The sequence below is a fragment of the Carex rostrata genome, chromosome 30, assembly GCF_964058835.1.
Source record: "Carex rostrata chromosome 30, lpCarRost1.2, whole genome shotgun sequence".
Classification (NCBI taxonomy): domain Eukaryota; kingdom Viridiplantae; phylum Streptophyta; class Magnoliopsida; order Poales; family Cyperaceae; genus Carex; species Carex rostrata.
In genome coordinates, this window is record NC_135947.1 from 4113381 (window position 1) to 4138027 (window position 24647).

General features: G+C 33.6%; 3 protein-coding genes and 1 long non-coding RNA gene across 8 annotated transcripts; 3 read left to right on the forward strand and 1 right to left on the reverse strand.

The window, feature by feature from the left end:
• The first annotated feature begins 478 nt into the window (after nt 1–478).
• LOC144546905 (putative isoprenylcysteine alpha-carbonyl methylesterase ICMEL2) lies at nt 479–5204 on the forward strand. Of its 2 annotated transcripts, none has more exons than XM_078295496.1 (11): nt 479–796; nt 2060–2136; nt 2225–2294; nt 2410–2490; nt 2581–2655; nt 2749–2850; nt 3358–3495; nt 3596–3661; nt 3756–3896; nt 4217–4307; nt 4674–5204. In XM_078295496.1, exons 1-11 carry the CDS (start codon nt 564–566, stop codon nt 4821–4823), a joined length of 1224 nt encoding a protein of 407 aa, XP_078151622.1. In that variant the 5' UTR covers nt 479–563; the 3' UTR covers nt 4824–5204. The 2 variants fall into 2 exon arrangements, with proteins under 2 accessions (XP_078151622.1, XP_078151623.1); XM_078295497.1 differs by having other exon boundaries at nt 505–796; nt 4217–4261; nt 4674–4813.
• A 596-nt stretch (nt 5205–5800) lies between these two features.
• LOC144546906 (uncharacterized) lies at nt 5801–6942 on the reverse strand. Its single transcript, XR_013508905.1, has 2 exons — nt 6490–6942; nt 5801–6012 (listed from the first exon to the last, which is right to left on the reverse strand). It is a non-coding gene; the product is annotated as an uncharacterized LOC144546906 (long non-coding RNA).
• A 948-nt stretch (nt 6943–7890) lies between these two features.
• Nucleotides 7891–12710, forward strand: LOC144546903 (long chain base biosynthesis protein 1a-like). Of its 4 annotated transcripts, none has more exons than XM_078295490.1 (13): nt 7891–8109; nt 8536–8701; nt 8879–8973; nt 9068–9159; nt 9731–9824; nt 9919–9991; nt 10080–10212; nt 10611–10785; nt 10975–11115; nt 11216–11311; nt 11419–11560; nt 11716–11843; nt 12237–12710. In XM_078295490.1, the coding sequence occupies exons 2-13, from the start codon at nt 8599–8601 to the stop codon at nt 12402–12404; spliced, it is 1440 nt and encodes a 479-aa protein (XP_078151616.1). In that variant the 5' UTR covers nt 7891–8109; nt 8536–8598; the 3' UTR covers nt 12405–12710. The 4 variants fall into 4 exon arrangements, with proteins under 4 accessions (XP_078151616.1, XP_078151617.1, XP_078151615.1 ...); XM_078295491.1 differs by having other exon boundaries at nt 7913–8109; nt 8517–8701; XM_078295489.1 differs by having other exon boundaries at nt 7913–8109; nt 8581–8701.
• A 10514-nt stretch (nt 12711–23224) lies between these two features.
• LOC144546893 (protein MIZU-KUSSEI 1-like) lies at nt 23225–24340 on the forward strand. Its single transcript, XM_078295481.1, has one exon. The coding sequence runs from the start codon at nt 23364–23366 to the stop codon at nt 24174–24176; it is 813 nt and encodes a 270-aa protein (XP_078151607.1). The 5' UTR covers nt 23225–23363; the 3' UTR covers nt 24177–24340.
• Nucleotides 24341–24647: the final 307 nt, after the last annotated feature.

Sequence of the window (24647 nt, forward strand, 5' to 3'; positions counted from 1 at the left end):
TGATAAATTTTAATTAAAATTATTGTTCTTCAAAAACATGAAATTGGCATTGTAGTCACAAACATAAAAGAAGGTATTTGAGAATCTACTTCCCAAGACAGGAATTGTCCATTTTCGGATAACTGGAGAGGGTTCGATTGCACACATCATATACGTGCACGAACAAACAGCTTGAGCTCCCGCCTTTCAAGAATTCCGAAAAATTAGGACATTTCAAAAAATTAACATCTGAAATTTTGTCATCAAACAATACAGCAAGTGTGCGAAAATAAACGATTGCAAAATTTGTGTTACGCAAGTCACTTTCCGATTTTACCCCTCAAATTAAATTCCTCAATCGTGGTGTTAGTTACTGCTCAATTATCATTTTCGTCACTTTCCAAATATAAACTCCACTAATCCACGTGCCAATCATTGATTTGCTCTTTTAAAATTCACCTCTCTTCTCGCCTTCTCTCCCACCTTTTTCTTCCCTCCACAAACAAAGAACTTATCTTTCTCTTTCTCTTGCTCTCTATCTCCCCGTCTCTCGGCGAAACCAGGGATAGAACAGGGGGATAGGGATGGGAATTGAGATGGAATATAACACAGCCGACTTAAATCTGGAGGTGGAGTATCTCCACCTGAGCACCGCCGGCAGTCGCCGCCGTAAATCCTCCGGTGACGCAGCGGAGATAGACGAAGTAGGAGGAGGCGAACATGGGAAAGGTCCCTCTTTCAGAAGAGATATGGAGCACGCAGCGGCCGAGACTTATCTAATCACTCGATTAACATTTACTCTTCTACAATATCTCGGGTAATTTTGAATTGATAACAATACGTGTACCTTGGTTTCTACAAATTGCAATATTGTGCAGTAATATTATTTTGCCTCAATGGTAATGCATGGCTTCATTAAGGTGGTCGTAGAATTAAAGAAGTAACGAATTTTGAAGAACTTTAGGTGAATGTGCGAAATTTAGCTTTAAAAGTTGTTCTTGTATTTTGCTTCTTGGGATTTGACGTGCTTTGTGTTTATTTTATTTGTGGGTCGCTAATTTTGGAGTTGGTTATCGTTTCTCTTGGATACGCACCAAATACAGCTGTTTTAAACTGGATTGAGTTGTCTGCAACTCTGCATCATGCAAACTACTAAAGAGTACTAGATCTTTCTATTTCGGAAACATCTAGGGACGAAAGCGCATTGGGGCTTTTCTTGGTCGTAAAGAATTGCTTTATTTTTTTATGATTTCATATTTCTATTTTTTGGGAGCTGACGTGGAAAATTTTCTTGGTCGTGCCGTTTCTCACAAATTCTTGACTGCTGCTTCGGTGGCCACACTTTCGGTGACCTGTGCACTGGTCACGTGAGGAATGTGTTTTGTATATTTTGTTCTTCTGTGCCTGCTTGAATGTAGCGTTCTGTGTTACATGTAGTTACAATAGGTACAGTCAATGCGTCAAACCTTCACTTAATTGCTGACTACAATTTTGGTCCCTGTGGGTCGGTGAGATTCGGTTCCAGAAACCAAACCATATTTCGTTTTTTCGTATTTACCTTTTAACGCAAGATGAAACAATGCTGTTTCTTTGCTTTGACTTTGAGATGAAAGTACATAGTTTCTTTTGGGCACACGCTTGTCAGGGAGTGGGCCCTAGGAAAGGAAAGAACCATATTGACTGAACAGGCCTATTGACCGTCAGAAAAAGAAGATCTTTATTTTTTGTTTTTTTACTGAACTGAAAAGAAATGATCGACTGAGCAAAAGTGACAGATTGATGTGAAGTACTGGTGCGTAACCAGGGCCATGCTAGAAAAAACGAGTCCTTGGCGCTTAACTTTTTATGCTCATCATTTCTGAGGAAAAACTAATAAATACCACCTTAATTTACCCAAAATCCAGTTCATTCAAAAAATTCCAGCTTGATCAGTTTATTTATTATTCTTTAGACCTGCCGTTCATGATACTATTACTCTACTCATATGTGCATCTGAAAAAACTGAGTCGAACCTCACAAAAAGTCAATGAACAGATTCTATAAATATCAGGCACTAACTCGATAAATTTATTTTACTCAGTTTAGGTTATAGATGGATATCAAAGCTACTTGCTCTTGGCATGTATGCTATTTTACTTATGCCAGGCTTTGTGCAAGGTCAGTTTTTCTCATGGTAATTCTATTGACATGTTCATCACAGATTCTAACAAGGAGTTCTCACTAAATTATATTAGTTCTCTTTCAGTTGGATATTACTATTTTTTCTCGAGTCAGGTGCGGAGAAGTGTAGTATATGGTCCACAACCAAGAAACCGGTACATTATGCTCTCTCTAAGAATCTATTACATGTCACTGTGATCTCTATCTTTTCTTCCATTTTGTTCTTTTAGAAAATTATGATCTTCATAATTGTTACTATCCATATTTTAGGTTGGATTTGTACCTACCAAAAGATTGTAACGGGTCGAATCCAGTTGTGGCATTTGTAACAGGTGGTGCTTGGATTATCGGGTCAGTCAACCTTTTTCTTACAATAATAAATCCTAATCAAGGAATGAAAAAAGCAGTTTTAGTTGATCCTGTATTTAAAACTTTTTTTAGTTATAAGGCATGGGGATCTCTTCTTGGGAAAAGGTTGGCTGAAAGAGGAGTCATAGTTGCTTGCATTGATTACCGGTAATGAACAGAGTAAACAAAATATTTGCAAATACTATGATTAGAGATAAATATGAATAAATTGAAATCAGTTTGGCATATTTTGTGTCGTAGGAACTTTCCACAAGGGACGATAGGTGATATGGTGAGAGATGCTTCTCAAGGGATCTCTTTTGTGTGTAACAATATTGCTGTTTATGGAGGCGACCCTAAGCAGTAAGTTACAAGTTATCCTTTCTTATTTTGAAAGTATTTGTTCTTTGGGTTATTATGAATTTTGCTTCAAAAGTATTATTGCTTTTTTTTTTTTAAATAACATAAGATATTTTATTTGTAAACCTATTTTTAGTCGAGCAACAAAAAACTAAATTGCTCTAAGTTACTCAATTTCAATCAACCTATTTGACTGGCTACTTCTTCAGCCGAGATTTACTGACATTTATTACTTGGGCTATTTGTGTCAATTTGACCTTTCAACAAGACCTATGGGGGTGAGGGCATAATTTGGAACATGTAAAATGGATGTATATTTGTATACTTGAATGAACTAATAAGACATGTTATTTTGAAGCTGCGATAGCATTATGGTGTCATTTGCAAATTTAAAAAAATTAGCACTCCTTTTAAATATTGAAAACTCTTAGGTATTCTTCAGATGACCTTTTCTAATTTGCTTTCATCCATTGATGATATAAATATTTACCGTTTTGTTATCGTGTCAAGGATTTATCTAATGGGGCAGTCAGCTGGGGCCCACATATCAGCCTGTGCATTAATGGATCAAGCAGTCAAGGAAGCCAATGGAGAGAGGATTTCTTGGAGTGTCTCCCAAATAAAAGCATACTTTGGTCTATCTGGCGGGTACCTGATAATATGATATATACATTTTTTTGTTTTCCAATATCTTGGTTGATCATTTCAATGAGCGCGGCCTTAACAGGAGAATTTTGTGAATCTCCAGGTATAACTTACCGGAATTGGTTGATCATTTCAATGAGCGCGGCCTTAACAGGAGAATTTTTCTAAGGTAATCCTAACATTAAGGCCTAGTGACATGAAATTAATATCCAATATGAACAAACAGTCATGACTGTGTAATTTGTAATTTTATCTTCTTTCAGCATAATGGAAGGAGAGCTGGGGCTGCACTGCTTTTCACCAGAAATTGTGGCAAAGGAGTCGAGTGCCAAAGCTGTATCCCTATTGCCTCCTATTATACTTTTTCATGGAACCGAAGATTATTCTATACCATCATCAGCCAGGTTGATTGAAAGTTAATATAGAAAAGTGTACCCAGAAATATTCGAAAGTATCAGCAATATCCCTTCAAAAAGTTTAGATTACTGTTATTCTCATTGGTACCATCACTAATGAGGAATAAGAGAGCATAATTTTAGTTTTTTTCTTGTAATGTACAAGGAAGATTGTACATGATATTTTCTGAGGGGCATATGTGAAATTTCCAATTGTATCAGGGTAAACAGCTAACATGCTAATCAGTATAACCCTATATTGAAACTTTGGTTCACCATTGACACTGTTTCTGTGGGGTCTTCATTTTAGTTTATTTTTTTACATGCAGTGAAAATTTTGCAAAGGTACTGGAAAATGCTGGCGTTCAAGTCAGGTTAGTCCTATATGAAGGAAAAACACACACCGATTTGTTTCTACAGGTACGACTCGTTAACTTCTAAAAATATGGGTTTTCTTTTAATTTTTTTTTTAAATTGCACTCTCTTTTTCTTTATATGCAAATTTGCTAACTGACATCTAAGTATGCAACCTGCGTTGCTCGATTTTGACATCCTAAAAAGAGAGCTTATTCAGGGATTGAGATAAATTGTCTACAAAATATGATAAATTTATTGCAGAAGAGTAACAAGGGGCTTTGAATTGCAAAAAAAATGAGATATACAAGGATTTCAGTTGTATTTATAATGAGATTTTGTTTTCAGGCATATCTCAGTCAGTACTCGTCATTCTATTTTTTTTTTTTTTCTAAAACAGATTTTATCTGATAAAAACATCACTTGTTTTAGGATCCACTGAGAGGTGGAAGAGATGAATTGGTAGAAGATGTGGTTGCTACAATAAATAAATCTGTTGGAACCAATTTCGAGGGACCCACACCCAGGCGCCTAGTGCCAGAGTGGCAATTACAATTGGCTCGTCTAATAAGCCCATTTTGAGGAGGAACTTTCATCTTGTGCCAACTGGTACTTTGTTTTGGAAACATCAGTACGAGCAAGTTTTCTGGTATAAATTTTCGGTCGTGCTCAACTGATTTGCAAATTTACGGACTTGATTATATCTGCATATAATAAAGGACACATCTACGAAGTTGTCCTTTTCTTGATGTTTGTTGCCAGTTTAATCAACTGGTTTCGATAGTTTATCATGTATATTATTTATGATATGCAAGTTCATTCATCATTATCAGTTTTCAATGTGTCTTTTTAGTTTTGATTAATTAATTGTCTATATTAATACATTTTGTTAGATTATTGTAAATTTTGTGTATATCTGACTTTCTGTCATGTTTGTTTGTTTTCTCACCTATTCAGATTCAAGTGTCTGTGCTTTAGCATCCCCTAAAATTCAGTCTAAAGTAGCAAAGATAAAGATAAATTGATTGTAGAGATGAGCCATAAAAATTCAACGTTTGTTGACAATGAGTAGAACTAGGTTGTTCCTAAGTTCATCAAATAATTTGGTGAACTTAATTCTAAAATCCATTGGTTTGGCTTTGAACGACAAATTCAAACCGTTGAAAACTTTCTATCTTACGAGTGATGTGTTTACATGCAAAAAAAATTTAGTTTCGAATTAAATTTGCATAAAGTCAAGTGGTCAAAATTAGAAAGTTTATAAATTAATTTTAATGCATTTATTTTTTGGATGGCTTTTGACTACTTGACTTTATACAAAATTAATTCGAAATTTAAAATTTTTTGCATGTAGATGTATCACTCGTAAGCTAGAAGGATTTCAACTGTTTGGATTCGTGGTTTGAAGTCAATCCGATAGATTTTGTTGAGTTCACCGAATGATTTGATTAACTTAGGAACACCTAGTTCAACGTTTGTTGACAATTTAAATAGTAAGGAATGTTTCCTTATCTTGCTGAGAAAGTGACAAGTAATTTTAAGTATATCCATTAATCATATCATAATAATGCATATACCAATTTATTTCATCTTCATAATGATAACAGTTCGCATACACCACAGTTCACACCAGTGGCGTCAAACAAGCTTTAATACAAACTGTAGAAGTGAAAAGAAGAAAATTGAAAATGACAAGCCAAACTGAAATTAATTGTAGATGTATTTCTTCTCTTCGGACTTAGTTCTTGGCTGATGGTTTTGCCTTGGGAGTCTGTTAACATATAATATGAAAACAATAACAAATTGTCACAAATAATTAGAACATAATAATAACTACTAGCTGTACAATCATCAAGCGTTTTTTTGTTTCCATTTTATAAAAGCGACGCAGGTAGAAGCGCCAGCTTTTATTACATCAGAAAGCAAATACAAAATATATAGCAGTCACTATATAGCAGGGTTATACTTCAACAATAGAAAAAATAAAACTAAACACCAATCATCAAGCTAATCTTAATTTTTTTCGCTTGTCATCATATTTACAGAATTAAGGAGCTGATCCTTTTATCTTTGTATTTCTTTTTCTTTTTAGCAATAATATGGAATTAGTAGGACTGTAGGAGTCAGATAAACACACTTCACAAAGATAAAATACATGTGTTATTCACCCCAAAACAATTATCATAGCCTCGGCCGGGAAGTATAACAGCTTCTTAAGATATAGACAAGGGCAAATACGGAAATATACCTTCTTCTTGGGCTCACGGGGTTTTTGTCCGGCCTTGTTAGGGGCCGGTTTTGATGTCAGTGGGGCCCTTGGTGCACCTTCACCGGGCTTGGAAGTAAGCTGACTCATCAGTCCAGCAGGTTTGGCTGCCTTCATTGATGCCATTAGTTACTGTTAACTAAAAGCTTGAAGAGATGTTGATTTGGAAATTAGTTAGCTTGACTTGTACTTGGTGGTACAACCAGTATGGTGTATTTATAGTGGAGTTTCATAGATGAGAATGCATGGAAATGGAATGTGATTAACATATTCCAGGAATAAAGGTCACCTGAATTATTGAAGCTTGTTGTATGGAATAACCACTTGCAACTGGAATAACTTTTTTACTTGGAACATGATGCCTGATTTCTTGTCCTATATATCTTGGATTCGATGTCTCTGTTGCTATACTTCTACGGTATTGTTAAAGTGAATTCTACAAAGAGGAGGGTTTTAATGCCTCATGCCTTTCATACCTCATCATATCTCATATATATTTTATATCATTATTTTCAAAATCTAAATTGTCAATTCAAACCGTTCAACATGATATCCATACTAAAAATATGGTTGGGAATGAAATTTTTTAATTTTTGGAACTTTTACTAATTTTTAGAACAGGTGGAAAATCACTGTTTTTTGAACGGTCCAAAAACAGTGATTTTGTATCTATCTTAAAAAATATTTTAAGTAAATTTTTTTCAAAAATTATAAAATTTCAGTATAAATATTATGTTGAGTGGTTCGTATTAACAGTTTGAACTTTGTAAACGAATATATAAATATGAGGTATGATGAGATATTGGAACCCTCCTCTTTTACAAAAATGCCATGAAAAACTTCGCAATTCACATGTTACCGTAAGATCAGTGGGAGTCGGAGCCATCCGATAGACATCAAGATTCGTGGGCAGGTGATCTACACTAATTTTAAAGTTGTCCGATCCTGATGCAATCAGATGACTCTGACCTAATTCGGGCCGATGCCTGATCAGAGCTGTCCAATCCACATATAGTTCTGTGCACACTTAATCTACACAAACCTTAAAGTTATCAGCACGATCTTAATGCGGATCGGACAGCAACAACCTAGCACCTGACGGATGAGTCGAGACCATCAGATCAGACCGCCCGATTCCTACTACTAGGCCTCTAACAAATTTTATCAGTGTTTGTTATCCATTCATCTTAAATTTAAACGATAAAGTTTGGGCCTCCGTATCATTAGTTTTGGGCCTGATGGGTGGAGGGGATGTGGGCTGGATCTTCAATCTTATCTGGGTTTGGGTTTTGAATTACTAGATCCGACCCAGCACCCGCGCCACAAGTGGGAACATGCATCAAGGGCAATTTGGTAAAATCGTAAATGAACAAAAAGCACTCCTAAATTGACTGAATCATCGTCAAGCTCTCCGTATGAGACCAGCCTCTTCGGCTATTCATTCCATTCCGTGTCTCTCCCGTTGGAGTTTTTATATTGATCCCCAATTTTGAATTCTTCTCATAGTCTACTATAAATCTCACCCAATTGCAGATCTGCATAGTTAACATTCGTATACACTATACAGAGAACAATACTTGCAGACGAGTCGCTACCGGTAAGGTAAGCCCCTAGCCCTTATACTCCATTTCTTCTATCTATCTATTGTCTCTTCTACTCTTTAGCGTGGTTTTTAATTCTGAATTGAACTGTCAAATACCCATTTCTCAGTTATTCCTATAAAGCTATAGAATTTTACGTCTTGAGTTGAATATTCTGGCATTCCTATAAAATTAGCAGTTTTGTGGTTCTTCAATTCAATTAGTTGAAGAGTCACCTCAAAATTTTTGTAAGTTCAGACATGACAGATCAAGTTTGATTCCACAAAACTTTTGAACTTAGTTGCAGCATTTGAAAACACCTAATTTAACTAAATCTTAGTTGCAGACATCAAAGTTCTACTTTTACTTTTTATGAGAAATATTTCTCCTTAGTTAGTTCACTGATGAAATAAAATGCTTCTAAATCAGTGGTCACGCCAATTTTCAGGTTGTTATCTGGACTCAGAAAATTTTGCACTGTTTGAATTTTTAGAGGACGGTTTAACGAGATATGGCATCGGAATTAATGAATGTGACGGCAAATGCATTGGTTTGGATCTCATCTACTCTTGATGCCCCCACTCGAGCTGTTTTTTTTGGCGTACCTATTGATGGTAACTCTCTCTTATCATTTTACCCTCTAGTAAAAAAATTGTATGTCGTCAAAAGAAGTTACCCGAGGAAATTAAAACAACCACTTGGCAGTTGGCAGTACCTTTTTCTTTAAAGTTGAATAATTATGGGCATGTCTTTAAACTATTTATTAATATGTCCTTGTGTTGGATATGAAGGTCATCTAGTGGTGGAAGTATTATTGGTGGTGGTTATACTGTTCCAGCTTACAAGGAAGAGCTACAAGCCTCCTAAGAAACCTTTGAGTGAAAAGGTTGGTTTTACTTTTTTTTTGTTGTATGTTTTTACGATAATATGTTATTTTGTTATGAAAGTAAAAAAATGGCATTTTCGTGAAAATAATACAGGAAATAGATGAGCTTTGTGATGATTGGGTGCCTGAGCCCTTAACTCCGCAAATTAGTGAGGAAATGATTGTTGAGCCACCCACATTGGAAAGGTATTAATTTTGTTTTTCTTCCAATTCATGCCGATTCATCACTTGCGATTGGTGTTAGTGAATTCAGATTACCTAAGGTAACATAATATTTATGTTTAGATCCGGACCATCTGATCAGAATCTGCACGAATATTAAAGGAGCCCGGTGCATTCCGGCCAGATTGGCCTGGATTCTGATCGGACGGTCAGCATCTAAACAGAAATATTATGTTACCTCAGAGGATATGGATTCAGTGTTAGAATGGTGTGGAGGTTTTGTATATATTCTGTTGAATATTGACAGTTCTACCCTTAACTGTGACAAAAAAAAATCTATCAAGCATGAATGGTGCTAGAGCCAAATAAAACAAGCTTATTGTTGGAATGAAGTTTGCATGACTTGTTATCGCTAGATTTGGTTGTAATTCAGTAGTAGTTACAGATACCCCAAAAATGTGGGTTGTCAATTGCAAATATGAGAAGCCTTGCTGATATTTGCAATATGATAATATATGCTAGTTTGTAAGAAAAAAACTACAGCATTTGATCGAGGACTATATTCCCCCATCTCTTCTCTTATCTGACAATACAGTGCTGCGGGACCCCATGCAATAGTTGATGGCAAGGAGGTGGTGAACTTTGCATCTGCAAATTATCTTGGCTTAATTGGAAACGAGAATATCACTGTAAGAAGAAAAGCATTCACTGTGCCTTCTTTTTGTTATTTTTGCCTACAAGTGGTAACTAAAACACTTAGGTCTAACCCATGTGAAACCCTAGGATTCTTGTGTTGGTGCATTGGAGAAGTATGGTGTTGGTTCTTGTGGGCCCCGTGGCTTCTATGGGACCATTGGTGAGTCTTCTCTTTTCCTCCTTTTGTTATAATTATATTTTGTGTGTCATATGATATTTCTACCTGACATATATTATTTGATATACAGATGTGCATCTGGATTGCGAGACAAAAATTGCTAAATTTTTGGGAACACCAGATTCAATCCTTTATTCATATGGCATTTCCACTATTTTCAGTGTTATTCCTGCCTTTTGTAAGAAAGGCGACATCATTGTGGCGTAAGAATTTTTTTCAAATAAGAAGTTAATATATTTATGTTGTTGGAGTAACTTTTGTTTATAACTGCTGAAAAGTGTAATTACACTTACCGCAAAGTGATAAAATTGAATGAATGAAAGAATTAAAGAAGGATCACATATGCCCTTACATAAATGAAAAGTATTCTTAAGCCCCGTTCGTCCAATCTACCTTCAAATGTGCCTAAAGTTGCCCCTCTTTTTTGGAATTTATCTATTCAAAAGAGGAAAAACTAGGGTGGTGTTGATATATTGACGAAATTAGGAGATAAGAGGTACAAGCTATTGTTAGGTATCTCTATATGCATGATAAATATTCATGCTTTGTTGGGATATATATGAAAATTGTTCCTTGTAAAAACTTGTGTTTCACTTCATAGGGATGAGGGGGTTCACTGGGCAGTACAGAATGGGCTGTATCTATCAAGAAGCACTGTAGTTTATTTCAAGCATAATGACATGAAATCATTAGAAGCAACTCTGGAAAAGGTCACTAGTCGCAGTAAACACCCTGAGAAAGTTCGCCGCTATATAGTTGCTGAAGCCATCTATCAGGTTCAGTTTATTTCATCTTTTTTTTTTATTTATAAATTATATTTAAAGATGTGACTCTATTAAAAACAGTACAGCATTGAGAAAACACGTGTGGGAATAAATTTTTTTTACCCTCTATTCTTAGTTCATATTATAAATCATAGTGGTGATATTATTTTATCTGACAGTAGACTCCTTTATTAAATGCAGAATTCAGGACAGATAGCACCCTTGGATGAGATTGTGAAGTTGAAGGAGAAATACCTCTTTCGTATTATATTAGACGAGAGCCATTCTTTTGGTGTGCTTGGAAATTCAGGCCGTGGTCTTGCCGAGTATTGTGGAGTGCCAGTATGTTATTCTCTATCAAGACTGTTTTTTTAAGGTCTAGTTAGACTGTTATTGCATCAAATATTTCTTTGGCTTACTTGAATAAGTGTATTAACTGCAGATTGAGAAAATAGATATAATTACAGCTGGAATGGGAAATGCATTGGCAACTGATGGGGGTTTCTGTACTGGAAGCATGAGAGTTGTTGATCATCAAGTAAGCAATTTTTTTTAAATAAATATGGAAAAAGGACTGGTGTACATGTGCCCTAAAATTAGATGCTGATTAAATTTTTTTTTACTTTTTCTTTTATTTTGTTCCAGAGGTTGAGCAGCTCCGGTTATGTATTCTCAGCTTCTCTGCCTCCATATCTTGCGAGTGCTGCGATTGCGGCTGTTAATTATTTGGAAGCAAATTCGTCTGTTCTTTCCGATCTAAGGGCTAATATTGCTACCCTTTTGAATGGTATATTAATTTTTTACATTTGTTGTTCTTTCTTTTCTTTTTGCTTAGTGTAAACTTTTTTATCTAGGACCTGACATGATCTTCATTGTAATCTAAAAATTCAACATGTCATGCACCAAACTAAGCTTGAATTTAATTGTTATTTGGCAATGCAGAGTTGTCTAATGTACCAGGGCTGGTCGTAACAAGCCATTCATTATCTCCCATTATTTTTCTCAAACTGAAGAAATCAACCGGCTCTGACAAGACTGATATGCATCTCCTTGATTCCATTGCCAATCAGGTACACTTTATCAAGAATTTAATTTCTCTCATTTTTTGTACCAGTTAGGTCTTGTACAGGTGACGAACAATCATTGGGATCTTAGTCATTCTACTAGGTTCATTTTGTTTCATGTTATTATTGTGTTTGACCTGCTCAAGTTAGCATAGGGAGAAATGCAATGATGTGGTCCTTGGGTCTTGATTCTGATTATTTTGAATTATTAGTGACATAAATCCATAATTAGGTTTTGAGTCAGCCATTGAATTATAATTATTGAAATAATTAGGTTTTGGGTCAAAGGTCACACCTTGTTATGGGTTCATTCAGCTGTTTCTTCTCGGGTTCTGGATGGGTAGGGATTAATTGACCAATAATCCATATTTTTTATAAGCATGCTTTTATTTTTTTTAGGTTTTGAAGGAGGACTCTGTATTAATTGTGACAACCAAGAGATCAAATTTGGACAAGTGTCCTCTCCCAATTGGTTTGCGCCTTTTTGTCTCGGCATCACACTCTGAAGCTGACCTGCTCAAGGCAGCTGCTTCCTTGAAAAGAGTTGCTTCATTGGTTCTTTCTTAGCTTCTCTTCTAAATCAAGTTTTTGATAATTCTCATCTAAAAGGTGCATCTCGGGAGCTTTGGTTCAATTACTTTGTATAGCTTCTACTTTTTCCTAATTTTCAAATTTGATTAAATGGTGTTGTATGTCAATTTTTGTATTTTTAAAATAAGATTAGTATGTGTTTTGATCTTGTACATGTATACCTTGTATAAGGTTTATATTCAGAATGTGTGTGGTATATATTGTCAGCTAGCCTCCTAATGGCAGCAGGGGTTCAAAGTCCTGTGATTTACAGTGAAATTTAAACTGTTTCTTTTTTGGCAACTCAAGAAAACTTTGGAGAAAATTTGTACAATTCCTTGAGAAAAACCACAAAGAGAGAGACCATGATATTGCAGAAAATATTTTATAAGTTTGTAGATATATAAAGAACAAGTTGTTATATAAATTAAATAGTTGTCTTCTTACAAAATCAAAGGGTGATTTTGTGAGGTAACTGACGCCTAGAAATAGTAGAGAACATATATAATAAATTAACAAGCAATTGAGACTAAAGAATTAAATTTCTATATGATCCGATTAATCTCTCGTCTTATAATCAAATCAATACAAATAATGCCGAAAAGGTTAGAACTTTACAATACAATTAAGCTTGACTTATACAAATCAACCAAACAAATAACTCACATAACTTGATAAGTACACATAAAGTCGAGAATTAGTATTATTCATCAAAGGGACTTTTTTCACATGTAACGAAGAGCCTCAAGCATTGAAGATGAGGAAAACAAATTGAAACAATTTGAAGAAGAAATAGATCTATCCTGATTTAAAAGTTCGAGGTTAATCACGAGACAATAGCGAGGCCTCCTTTTCAGTAGGCTCTTTGGGTTGGGTCATGAGCCCATCTCATTTTGGTTCTTAAAAGTTATACACAGGAGGAGCTCTCTCTCTGTTTTTTTTGTGTGTGTGTGTGTGTGTAAAATCCGTAGCCACTCTTTCTGTTTTCCCTTTTTTTTTTTTTAAATAAAGTCTCGTGTACTTCTTGCTTGATTTGTTGGGGAAATTCCACGGTTAAAAACTATGTTCCTATCATTTGTAATGTATGTCCGATAGTAATTATCAATAAAATTTAACCAGCTCTGCTCTTTCCGTTTTCCAGAAATTGGCTACTTTGGATTCCATCAAGTATAAGAGGTTTCCTGGCACTAATATCAGTGAAGTTTTGAGCTGATTTCTATTTTACTATTTATATGTGAAGGTTTTAAATATTTGAATTTTTTAATAATATAAATTCTAAATTTTTTTTAAGAGAGAAAGATAGAGGCCTAGCCTTTCAAATTTCATTTTCGTCAAAGGACTTTACGTCCGAGTTTCGAACCCACGTCTCTCGTACAGAAAATGTTGCGCACACCACTTCACTAGGGTATGGTTCTTAATCATTCTAAAACTTATATGTCAAAATAAAACTGTTAGATGTTATTTATATTATTTTATTCATGACAACACAAACAAAGGTCGCATTTTAGATTAATTTTTACATGAACTAATAAGTTTTAAAACAAATCAATGTCCAGAAACTTTTTACATTGGTGTATTTTTGCAAGCTCTCGATACTAATCAAAATAAAGTTCAATTGCCATAGATTTTACACGTGAATAGAGAAAATGATATACATGGTATATGACAGTTTTATTATGACATTTAAGTTTTAAATTTCAAGTTAATAAGCTTTAAATGTACCTATAAAATAGAGGCATAAAAAATAACATAGAACAATAGTAAATGCTTTTGCAATTTTTTTTTTTTTTTTTGAGATAGACAATTTGTACGTAGTTGTTGGTGAACATAACAAGTTCTTCTAGAGCTATTCATATTTTGTACAAACTTTTTCACTTCAAAATAAGTGTATGAGATCATTGATAGCATAAGTTTCGCAGGTCTAATTAATTTAGTCCAATTTGATACATAGCAAGTGAGTATTTAGATATTTTATGCCTAAACAAAGATTGCTTAAACCACAAGCCCATAGTATATATCCAACTTATTTTTTGGTAAACAGAGTTTGCAATGCCATAAAATTGACACCCTCGTTTTAGTCCATGCAATCCTAATTAAATACTTAAAAAGTTTATGATTGTGCCAATTTGGTGACCTAATATCCAGTCCAAGTTGGATCTTGATTGTTTGGCTATGGATTGCAACACGAGCATGCACTGATAACGACCTACGTAGATTAATTTTGTATTTATTAAATTATGTGCATGTGTTTGGAATCAAACACAGGTAACGTAAAACCATCCTGGTTTCGCCAAGTGTTCAGTTTGAAAAGATTTTAGTTGAAAGTAGTCAAATTGAGAACTTTGTTAATTTCAATCCGGGGGATCAGCACACAATATTAGTTGAGGGAGAAGTGAAATGTCATGAAATTTTTATAGTGTCATAATTTTGTAGGTATGATATTTTGCTTAGTTTGCAGTGTTATTCTAGACTTGTAAGTTGTAATGTATCCGTTTGAATATTATATTTTTAGGTATCTCTATGCAGAGAGATGACGTCTACCATCATCTGTATTTATAGGTTTGATGCACATAACAATGTTTCATGACATCTGTATCCGTTTGAATATGATATTTATAGGTTTGATGCACATAACAATGTTTTGATTTAGATAGGACTAGACATTTATTGAATAAGAGACAAATTGAGTACTGTTTGATTTATGATCAATTCGAATTTCAAACACTCTTTACTGTTCTAGCAAGACAAATAAATGTCAAGTCACCTCCATGTTGATTCTTAACAATTTTGGTAATTTACTAATTTCGAGAAAATCTACAAAATTTAGAAAAATCAGATGATTTTGGGAACAAATTAGTCAATTATTGGTTTCTAAAACTGAACTACCAAATGCAAGTCGGTACTTCATTGACTACTTTAAGAGAAAAGGTGTCTGCAACATCATCTCTATTCTTGACATTAAAATAAGGGTAAGTAAATGCAACATTTTTTTTATGTTGGAGTGTTCTCAAATGTCAATCCCACTGTCACATTTGAAGAAAAAGGCATTAAATTAAGGCAAAGGCTTCTATGGACATAAGGACCTATTTGTAAAATGAACATATTTTTATTTTCAAAGTTCAAACAGTCGATCCGAACCGTTCATCTTGTTCTCCATATTAATATGTGCTTGGAGACCAAATTTTACATTTTTATGAATTTTTTACTATTTATTAAGATGGGTACAAAATTCAATGGTCTGAATTTGATATTTTTTGTACCCATCTTAATAAATAGTAAAAAAATTCATAAAAATGTAAAATTTGGTCTCCAAGCACATATTAATATGGAGAACAAGATGAACGGTTCGGATCGATTGTTTGAACTTTGAAAATAAAAATATGTTCATTTTACAAATAAGTCCTTATGTCCATAGAAGCATCACTCTTAAATTAAACATCTCTTACTTCATGGATGTTATTTTTTTTTATGGGTATGTAAGACCATGAGAGAAATAATGAATAATAGTGAAAAAAATGGAATTTGGAATAGGATCCTGATAATGAATAGGATCCGCAAAAAACTCCACAGAAACTTCCAAAACAATTACGGGGGACCGCTCAATCATTAATACTCATCAGAAACTATTAGTGTTTAATTTGAAGTATCAAAGTATTTATGTTGAATTTATAAATTATTAATCTCTCTGCAATGATCTCTATTTATGAAAGAATAAATCAATCCATTAGTTACCCCCGCACATTTTTTTTTTGAATCGTCCCAACATAACTGGGGACCATTAATTAAACAATACCCTCATAAAAATTAGTCAGTTATCTCCGCACAATTTTTTTTTTTTTTGGATCATCCCCGCACAACTGGAGACCATTAAATAAACAATCTCCTCACCCAATAATAAATACTTCTCAGATATAATGATAAATATTTTATGTTATATGAATAAATACTTTATGTTACATGGATAAATATTTCTTAGACAAAATTGCAACTTTCAGTAAAACATATGTGACTTAAATAGTTTAGATGAATATTTTATGTTACATGGATAAATACTTGATGATACAAAAATAAGTACTTTGTTCTTGAACTTGTCAATAAGTAATGTTTAATCAAATCAATGTATCATTATGTTAGTGACAATGATAAATACTTCTCAGGCTTATCAAAAATAATGATAAATACTTTTTTGAACTTTGTTCTTGAATTTGTCAATAAGTAATGTTTAATCAAATCAAAATATTATTATATCAAAGACAATGATAAATACTTTGTTGAACATCAATAAATAGATAAACATTTATTAACGGAGATTGTTATTAGAGAAAAATATAATTAATGTGGAGATTGTTATTAACGGACAACATAATTAATGTGGAGATAGTATAATTTAATGTGGGGATAAATGAAAATTATTAGCGGAATAAATGGGGGAGGATAAGTGACAGTTAAGAAAGTTAATGTTAAGAGAGAGAGTGTGAGAATAAATGAGGGAACAAGGGTGAGGGAATTTCTATAATTTTTCTTTGGAATATTTTATTTTGCACTATTTCAGTTGTGTAGTCAATTTTATCCATTTTTTCCATTCCACTCCCACACACAATAGAGAATTAGTTTGCTGACCAAGTTGTAAAAATTAAAAATTTGATCGCAAAAGTTCGAACTTATTTTTCACTTTTTCAAATTTTACACTTCTACTAGTTTCTCTTCTTCATTTACACTAAAAGAAATGGTAAGAATAGGTAATATTTAATATCAATTTTTTTCAAGAAAAATAAAATATTGCTGATAAAATGAGACTATGAGAGACAGAGAGCAGCTTAGTTACCAACGGATCAATACCAGGGCATCAGATCTTGAGTCAGGAGAGAGGCTGAACCGCTTTCAGTATCAGATGCAGAGTGAAAAAAACAGTGAGGACTGAGGAGGTGCTGAGGTAGAAGGTGGCTAGACCTGTGGCATTTGTCTCCTCTAGACATAGCCTTTGGTATGGTCACCAGTGTACTACTACCCTGCTCTGCTGTGTCTTCTGCCTACTCTTTCCTCTTTTCTCTTTTCCTTACCCTGTTTCCCATGCACTGCAATTACGTACGGGCAGCATTTCTCTCCGCATGTCCTGGTCAATGCAGCTCGTTGCAGCTCCTGCCCCGAATTTTTTATTTGTCGCATTTAAAATAACACGATTTTCGTAAAAACTTATATTCCAGCGGAACTCAGATTTAATTTGCACCGATATTTCATCTTGAATAGAACTCATGTTCCACGGAAAAAAATATCGATATATTCTCTTCCCGAGTGACCCTGAGTGAAGTATTTGTGCTAGAATGTGAATTTTTTCCAACTGCGTGCTGCCTTTTCTATGATAAATATCAAGAATTGCAGACTACTTTGCAGAAGCGGATCCAAACATTTTGTGAGAGTAGGTAATAAAATATCGAATTGGTTTTAAATGGCTTATCGGATTTAATTAAATCTATTAATTAGTTGAGTACTAGATAAAAAATAATAGTTTAACTTATATTTTCTAATGCTTTGAGTTGTAATTTCTGATGCTCTGATTCATAATTCTAATTACCAATTATAATTCAAACAAATTATTTTAAATTTAATTCTAAATTTTAACCTGAGTTACAAATTAAAAATTCAAAGAAAGACAAAATATTTTTTCGAAAGAAAAAGGGAATCGGCCAGGACTAATAGATCTCTATTAAAACTCAAAATTCAAGAGAAAGACAACTGCTCCTCTTAACTCATATGCGTCCGCCTCTTTATTTTGCACACCTCTTTATCTTAAAATGGATGTAGACTCACACATGTGTAGATCTCAATTATCAAAAATTAATCTATTTAATTTTTTTATAAACCATGACAGTCAGTTATATTTTTTTTAATTATCATTAATTATCATATTAACTAGATATTATGATTTATAACGTCCAACTACAATATTCTGAACGTTATAAACTATAATGTTGTTCATATATTTTAAAATTTCATGAAAATGTACTCCATTATCAATATATTTTTTTGTTTGTTCCTGTTAATAAGAAAATCGGCTTGATTTTGCCTCGTAAAATTGTTCTAACGATGTGAACCGAGACAAATAGACAATGCGACCCGATAAAGTCATTTCGATCAGTTGATATCCAATCTATTATAGTTGACGCAGTCATGTCAAGTTTAATGCTCTTAATTGATGTTATACACGGGAAATGATTGACATTTTTGAGACATGTATTGCATATTGCTACATTTGTTGTCATGAGCATCTACAGGCCGCACCAGTAATTATGAGGACATTAGCAATTTAGCATCTTTTCTATTTTTTGTTGTTGTATTTCTGGTTTTGAAAAGTATGAACAATAATATTTTTATATTGAAAATTTAACAGAGAGATTACATGTTCAATTCTCGAGAATTGTATATAAACAGATGTTGGAATGCACCAAACCATTTAATAAAAATATAAATAAAAGTAACTTATAAACTTTTTTTTTAACGATTGACTTTATATAAAATTAAATCAGAAAATTATAAATTTGATATGTAAATACATCACTTGTGAAATATATAGATCACTTTCAATGATTTAAATTTGTTATTTAAAGTCATTTTAAATTTGTGAGCTCACATGGGGAGTTAATCTCACTAAAAACTCTCTTCATAAATTACAACTAAGGTGTTCTTAGGGAACTTAGCTCCAAAGCTTATTAGAATGACTAAGAACACCTTAGTTGTAATTTATGAAGAGAGTTTTTAGTGAGATTAACTCCCCATGTGAGCTCACAAATTTAAAATAACTTTAAATAACAAATTTAAATCATTGAAAGTGATCTATATATTTCACAAGTGATGTATTTACATATCAAATTTATAATTTTCTGATTTAATTTTATATAAAGTCAATCGTAAAAAAAAAAAGTTTATAAGTTACTTTTATTTATATTTTTATTAAATGGTTAATTTGGTGCAAAGCTTATTAGAATGATTTAAGTTACTTTTATTTATAAGTTACTTTGAATTCACCAAGTTCTTAGGGAACTTAGCTCCAAAGCTTATTAGAATAACTTCAAAAAATGAATTCAAAGTTGTTGAAACTAATATACTTCACAAGTGGTTTATTTACATGTCAAATTTATAATTTTTACAAATTAATTTAGTATAAACTCAAGCGGTAAAAATGAAATTTAAGTTATTAGTATAAACTAAATTTGTTTTTAACTCGTGGGCTTAAAAACACTCTAGTTCTACAAGTATTCCTACATGTAATTATGCATAAAAATTTCAAACATACACTACCAAGTGGATTAGTATGTAATTTTTTATATTAACACTACTTCTTATCTTCTAAAAAAACGGGCTTAATAGAAATAAGGGGTGCATAAAATTAGTTCCCCCCCCCCTTCTTATTTCATATTTAGAAAGGGGGGCGGGGATTACAAAAAATATGAAGTAGCATGAGGTGAAGAAAATGGGGAGTAAAGAAGGACTCATTGTGTTCAAATTTTAAAATTTTGATGGAAACAACAATCTGCTTAAAAAAATTTAAAGGGCAAAATTTTAAATTTTCATAACCTTTTTCTGAACCACTGCTTTAGCTAATTTGATTGAAATTTTTATTGTAAATCATGCATAGATGTGCGCTTGTTAGATACACTCTGATTAATAACAAACTTTTGGCAATTTAGTAAGGAATGTTACTTAACGTTACATTTCTTTAAAGTCAGCACTCCCTCTGTTGATATCTTCGATAATTTATAGAACGAGGTACGTGTTTCATCTCTAAATCGGAATAAAAAATATATATAACTGTTCACTGTATGAAAAAAAAAAACAGTATTGTTAATATCTTTAGTTTCTTTACCATTAAATTGAGACATTGAATTTGTAAATTACAATTGCTGAAAAGGAATTCTACAAAAGTCATGATGTTCTTTTCTTATTTTTTAGAAACGGACTTTAATTGAATTTTTTTTTTAGGAAAGGACTTTAATTGAAGTTATACTTCTCATCAAAAGATAAGGCTTTGTTCAGCCGCATTACTGTTCCTGTGAGAAAAAAAAAATTCAGTTCAACTGATCTCTTTACGGAAACAATATTTTTCAGTTCAATTCGTGTGTCCATGTTCATTCTCAATTGGAGGCTGAACAGGCTCTAAAAGTTTTGACATTTAAGTCCTATTAAACCAAAAAGTACCCATAGAGTTGATAATAAGTTTTCAATTCTATTTCTACCCGAACCATATATTTCTATTTTCTTTCGTTTTTGCCATTTTTTTTTTCTCTGTACGAAGAAAAATCAGACTCCCACAGTGCCACCAATCCGAAATAGTATTTATAGAGCTCGCAAAAGCACAGTTTTCTTATCGATGCTTTTAAGATTGAAAACTGATACAGTTACCTTCGGTGAACTTACTCTTACTTTGCTTCCCCCTCAATAGCCCAACCACCGACCCAGATCCGTATCCTCCCAGGTACCTGACCTAACACAATTGAAACGGACCGCTCATATTTACTCTCAGCCGGTCAAGATTCAGGATGACAGAGGAGGCAGGATTATTTGTGCTTTGGGATGCGTGCCAATTCATTTTCCGACCATCCAATTCAATTCTACTCAGTATGGTAACCTCAGGGGATACAAATTTCCCAAATCCCTAGGTTCAAACATTGAGGGCCTGTTTGGCCGACAAATGAAAATGGGCATGGGCACGAAAATTGAACTGAAAAACAGTGTTTTCGTGAAAAAAAAAATTGAACTAAATTTTTTTTTTCACACGTGAACAGTGATTCATCCGAACAGGCCCTGACATAGTTCCTTATTTACTCATAGAAAACATAAAATATTATATGCCCATGCGACTCAAATTTAAATTTGATAGATTATGCATCAGTCCCGTCCGATCTACTTTAAAATTCGTACACATTAAATTTATTTGAATATCAAAATGGATGCATAAAATAACACAAATATTAAAGCAGCACGTAAGGATCTTAAAGATGATCGAATGCAGAATCTAAGGCCCTGTTCGGTGTGCCGATGGGAATGGGTGTGAGCATAGGAAAAGTCAAAATTTGAACTGCTTTTTACTGTTCACGTCGGAAAAAAAATTCAGTTGAACTGAAGTTTGAATTTTTTTTTTTCCCACGGGAACAGTAATGCGGCCGAACAGGACCTAACAGACTCAAATTTTAGTCAGTTGGGTTCCGCATCCATCCAATCCGTATAAGTCCCATGAACTAGATATGTACAAATATTAAAGCGGCATGTAAGAATCTTAAAACGGATTGAACGGACACAAAAACTAACTGACTCAAATTTGAGTTCGGATTCAAATTATTTCCAACACAAAGTTCTGAGTTATGCATAATATGAAAAAAAAATTAGATTGTTTTTATTTTCTTGGTAAAGTTTTCTGTTTGGTTGATTCATGAGCATTCGTGTCTTATCGGACAAGATAACAAGGATACAACACGATTCTGAAATTATGTTATATATATAGGTGGAAGTTGAATAAATTGTGCAATAATTTTGTGTTGCAACTATAATTAATTAATCATAGGTCTTCTAACCAACATTAATTGTTCGTTGTATTTCTTTACGGATGGAAATGACTTTGTTGCATGATTCAAAATTATTATTGCATTACCTATACAAATATTAAAATGATATTATACATTGTTGATGTCTCTTTTTTTGAACTTTACATACATTAGAAAAAAAAAATACTCTATTAATAACCTCAATATCAACATATTTCTATACTAATATATAGTCGCAAGTTTTACAACAAGAAAGTGTTTAATTGATTGTTTAAATCTCTCTATACTATATCTTGAAAAATGATTATATAATTTAAATGTAATTGATAGATTTATTCCAAAGATTTAAGATTAACAAAATAAACATTGATCAAATAGACTAATAAAAGTAACAGTAACAACTACACCATGTAATAAACATAAAATAAATAATTAACTATAATAATACAAATTATAAGTGATATAAAAGTATAAAACTCATATTTTTTAGATGAAGGTGAATTACTTCAAACGCTTCTATGGAAATTATGAGTGTACAATGTGCAATAGAGTTTATTCTTTTCTCTTGTCACATACTTAAAACTTCTCGTCTTGTGAAAATTATAAATATGAATCGCTCATGACTAACTATGATGCATGGTTTAGAGAAATTTTGCTAGCTACACGAATTAAGATTAGAAGTAAGAGGAATTAACTTTTCTTTAGAGCTTATGACCCGCAAAAATTAATAAGTAAAGATAATATAAACTTCAAAGGTAGGAACTTATTAAACGATAGTTGTTTCTTCTTAAATTGTTATCACGACAATAACCTGATATTGAAAAAAATACATTATAATAGTTTTTTTTATCATTAAAAGCCCGTAGGCCAAAATACATTATAATAGTTAATATTGTCTTAAGAAGACAACACTTACTATTACTAGTTACAAAGAAGATTCTAATGAATCCACAAATTATCAATAGAATTTGAGATTCAAAATTTTAAGTATTATTCCAACAGTTCGAATATCAAATAAAATAATTTTCAAGCTCCACAAATAGAGAAGCTCTATTCACCTTCTAATTTTTGTAGGGACCTATACAGAATTTAAATATGTTACAAGACGTACACTAAAATTCCCCCGGATGAAAAAAGAAAAACCAAGGCTCCCATCTTTCTCTTTCGCCCTTCATACATCCACAATATTTGTTTTGTCTGTCTATGTTTCATATCTGAGGTCTCTCCTAAAAGAAGTTTGGTGGGTCAGCTCACCTCCCCTCTTCTCCTCCTCAGTACAAAAAGAACTGCACCTCTGACACAAAAGTACTAGAAGCGTAGAATAAATCCACTAATTGTCTCCTCTCTTTCTCTCCTCTCCATAACCCATCACTTCTCAAGAGATTCTCTCTTTCTCTCCTCTCTTCTCTCAGCAGCAAAGATGAGAACCATCATGTCGAGAAGCCCCCATGAAGCCTCATTCTCCTTCTCCCGTCGCCATTTCAAGTGGATACTCGGCAGCAAATCCAGTCACGGAGATGACCTCTCCAATGGAGATTTTGAAGACCTCGATATCTTCCCTTTCCCCATTTCCAGTTCGAGTACTCTCCCTTGCGAAGACAACACTACCACCTCTTGTACCACTGAAGCACCCAAACAACCACCTAAGAAAAGTGGTACTAAAATGTCGCGGTTGCGATCTGCTTTGGTTGTTGCACTCACTGGTGGTACCAGTCGACACCGTACCGGTTGGTCTTCTCTTGGGAACCGTGTAACCGGTACACTCTACGGTCACCGGCGTGGCTACGTCCGATTCGCCATACAATCCGACCCACGTGTCAGTCCTGCACTGATAATTGAACTCGCTACACCTACATGCTCTCTAGTAAAGGAGATGGCTTCTGGACTGGTGCGCATTGCTCTGGAATGCGAAAGGAAGAAAGACAGCAGCAATTCTGGTACGAAACTCAATGAAGAACCGGTATGGAGAGCTTACTGCAACGGTAGGAAATGCGGATACGCTGTCCGAAAAGAAGCTAAAGAGGAAGACTGGAAGGTGCTGAAAGCAGTGGAACCGGTATCAATGGGAGCTGGGGTGATACCGGGAAATGGAGACGAGAAGAATGGAGATGTGATGTACATGAGAGCAAGGTTTGAGAGAGTGGTGGGATCCAGAGACTCAGAGGCATTTTACATGATGAATCCAGATAGTAATAGTGGACCTGAGCTTAGTGTTTATTTTCTAAGGGTTTGATCTTTTGTTGCTTATGGTATCTTGAGTTTTGCATTTCTCTTTAATTTTGTTCTTTTTTGTGTTTTTGCATATATGTCCTTTAGGTTCAAGTATTCGCATAAAAATGTAAGACTAGTTTTGCTTGTGTTGTCCTAAATACTAATTTAGGAACTTAATTTTTGTGTTAATTCTCTTTGGGTCATTTCAATTATATTGTATCCAATAAGAGACCGATGACTGGAGAATTTATTCAGTTATCTAAAATCTGGCATTTATTCACTTATAATCGATATGTCATGACTCATGCCATTGCAACTATATGCAGGGGTGGATTTAGAATTTTAATCAGGGGTAGGCACAAAATATAGACAAGTACAATTTTTTTCTTAACGAATCAGAGCAAAGTAGTGAATAGGATTAAAATCACGACACGATCGGATACGTCACGGCACGATATAATTTCATCACGGCACATGTGACGGTTACGTGATG

Coding starts and splice junctions, on each gene's coding strand:
- LOC144546903 (XM_078295490.1), top strand. CDS start 8,599: ATGGCATCGGAATTAATGAATGTGACGGCAAATGCATTGGTTTGGATC. Junction 8,974..9,067: donor AGAAACCTTTGAGTGAAAAG/GTTGGTTTTACT, acceptor AAAATAATACAG/GAAATAGATGAGCTTTGTGA. Junction 11,844..12,236: donor TTGATTCCATTGCCAATCAG/GTACACTTTATC, acceptor TATTTTTTTTAG/GTTTTGAAGGAGGACTCTGT.
- LOC144546905 (XM_078295496.1), top strand. CDS start 564: ATGGGAATTGAGATGGAATATAACACAGCCGACTTAAATCTGGAGGTG. Junction 2,851..3,357: donor TATGGAGGCGACCCTAAGCA/GTAAGTTACAAG, acceptor TATCGTGTCAAG/GATTTATCTAATGGGGCAGT. Junction 3,496..3,595: donor TACTTTGGTCTATCTGGCGG/GTACCTGATAAT, acceptor GTGAATCTCCAG/GTATAACTTACCGGAATTGG.
- LOC144546893 (XM_078295481.1), top strand. CDS start 23,364: ATGAGAACCATCATGTCGAGAAGCCCCCATGAAGCCTCATTCTCCTTC.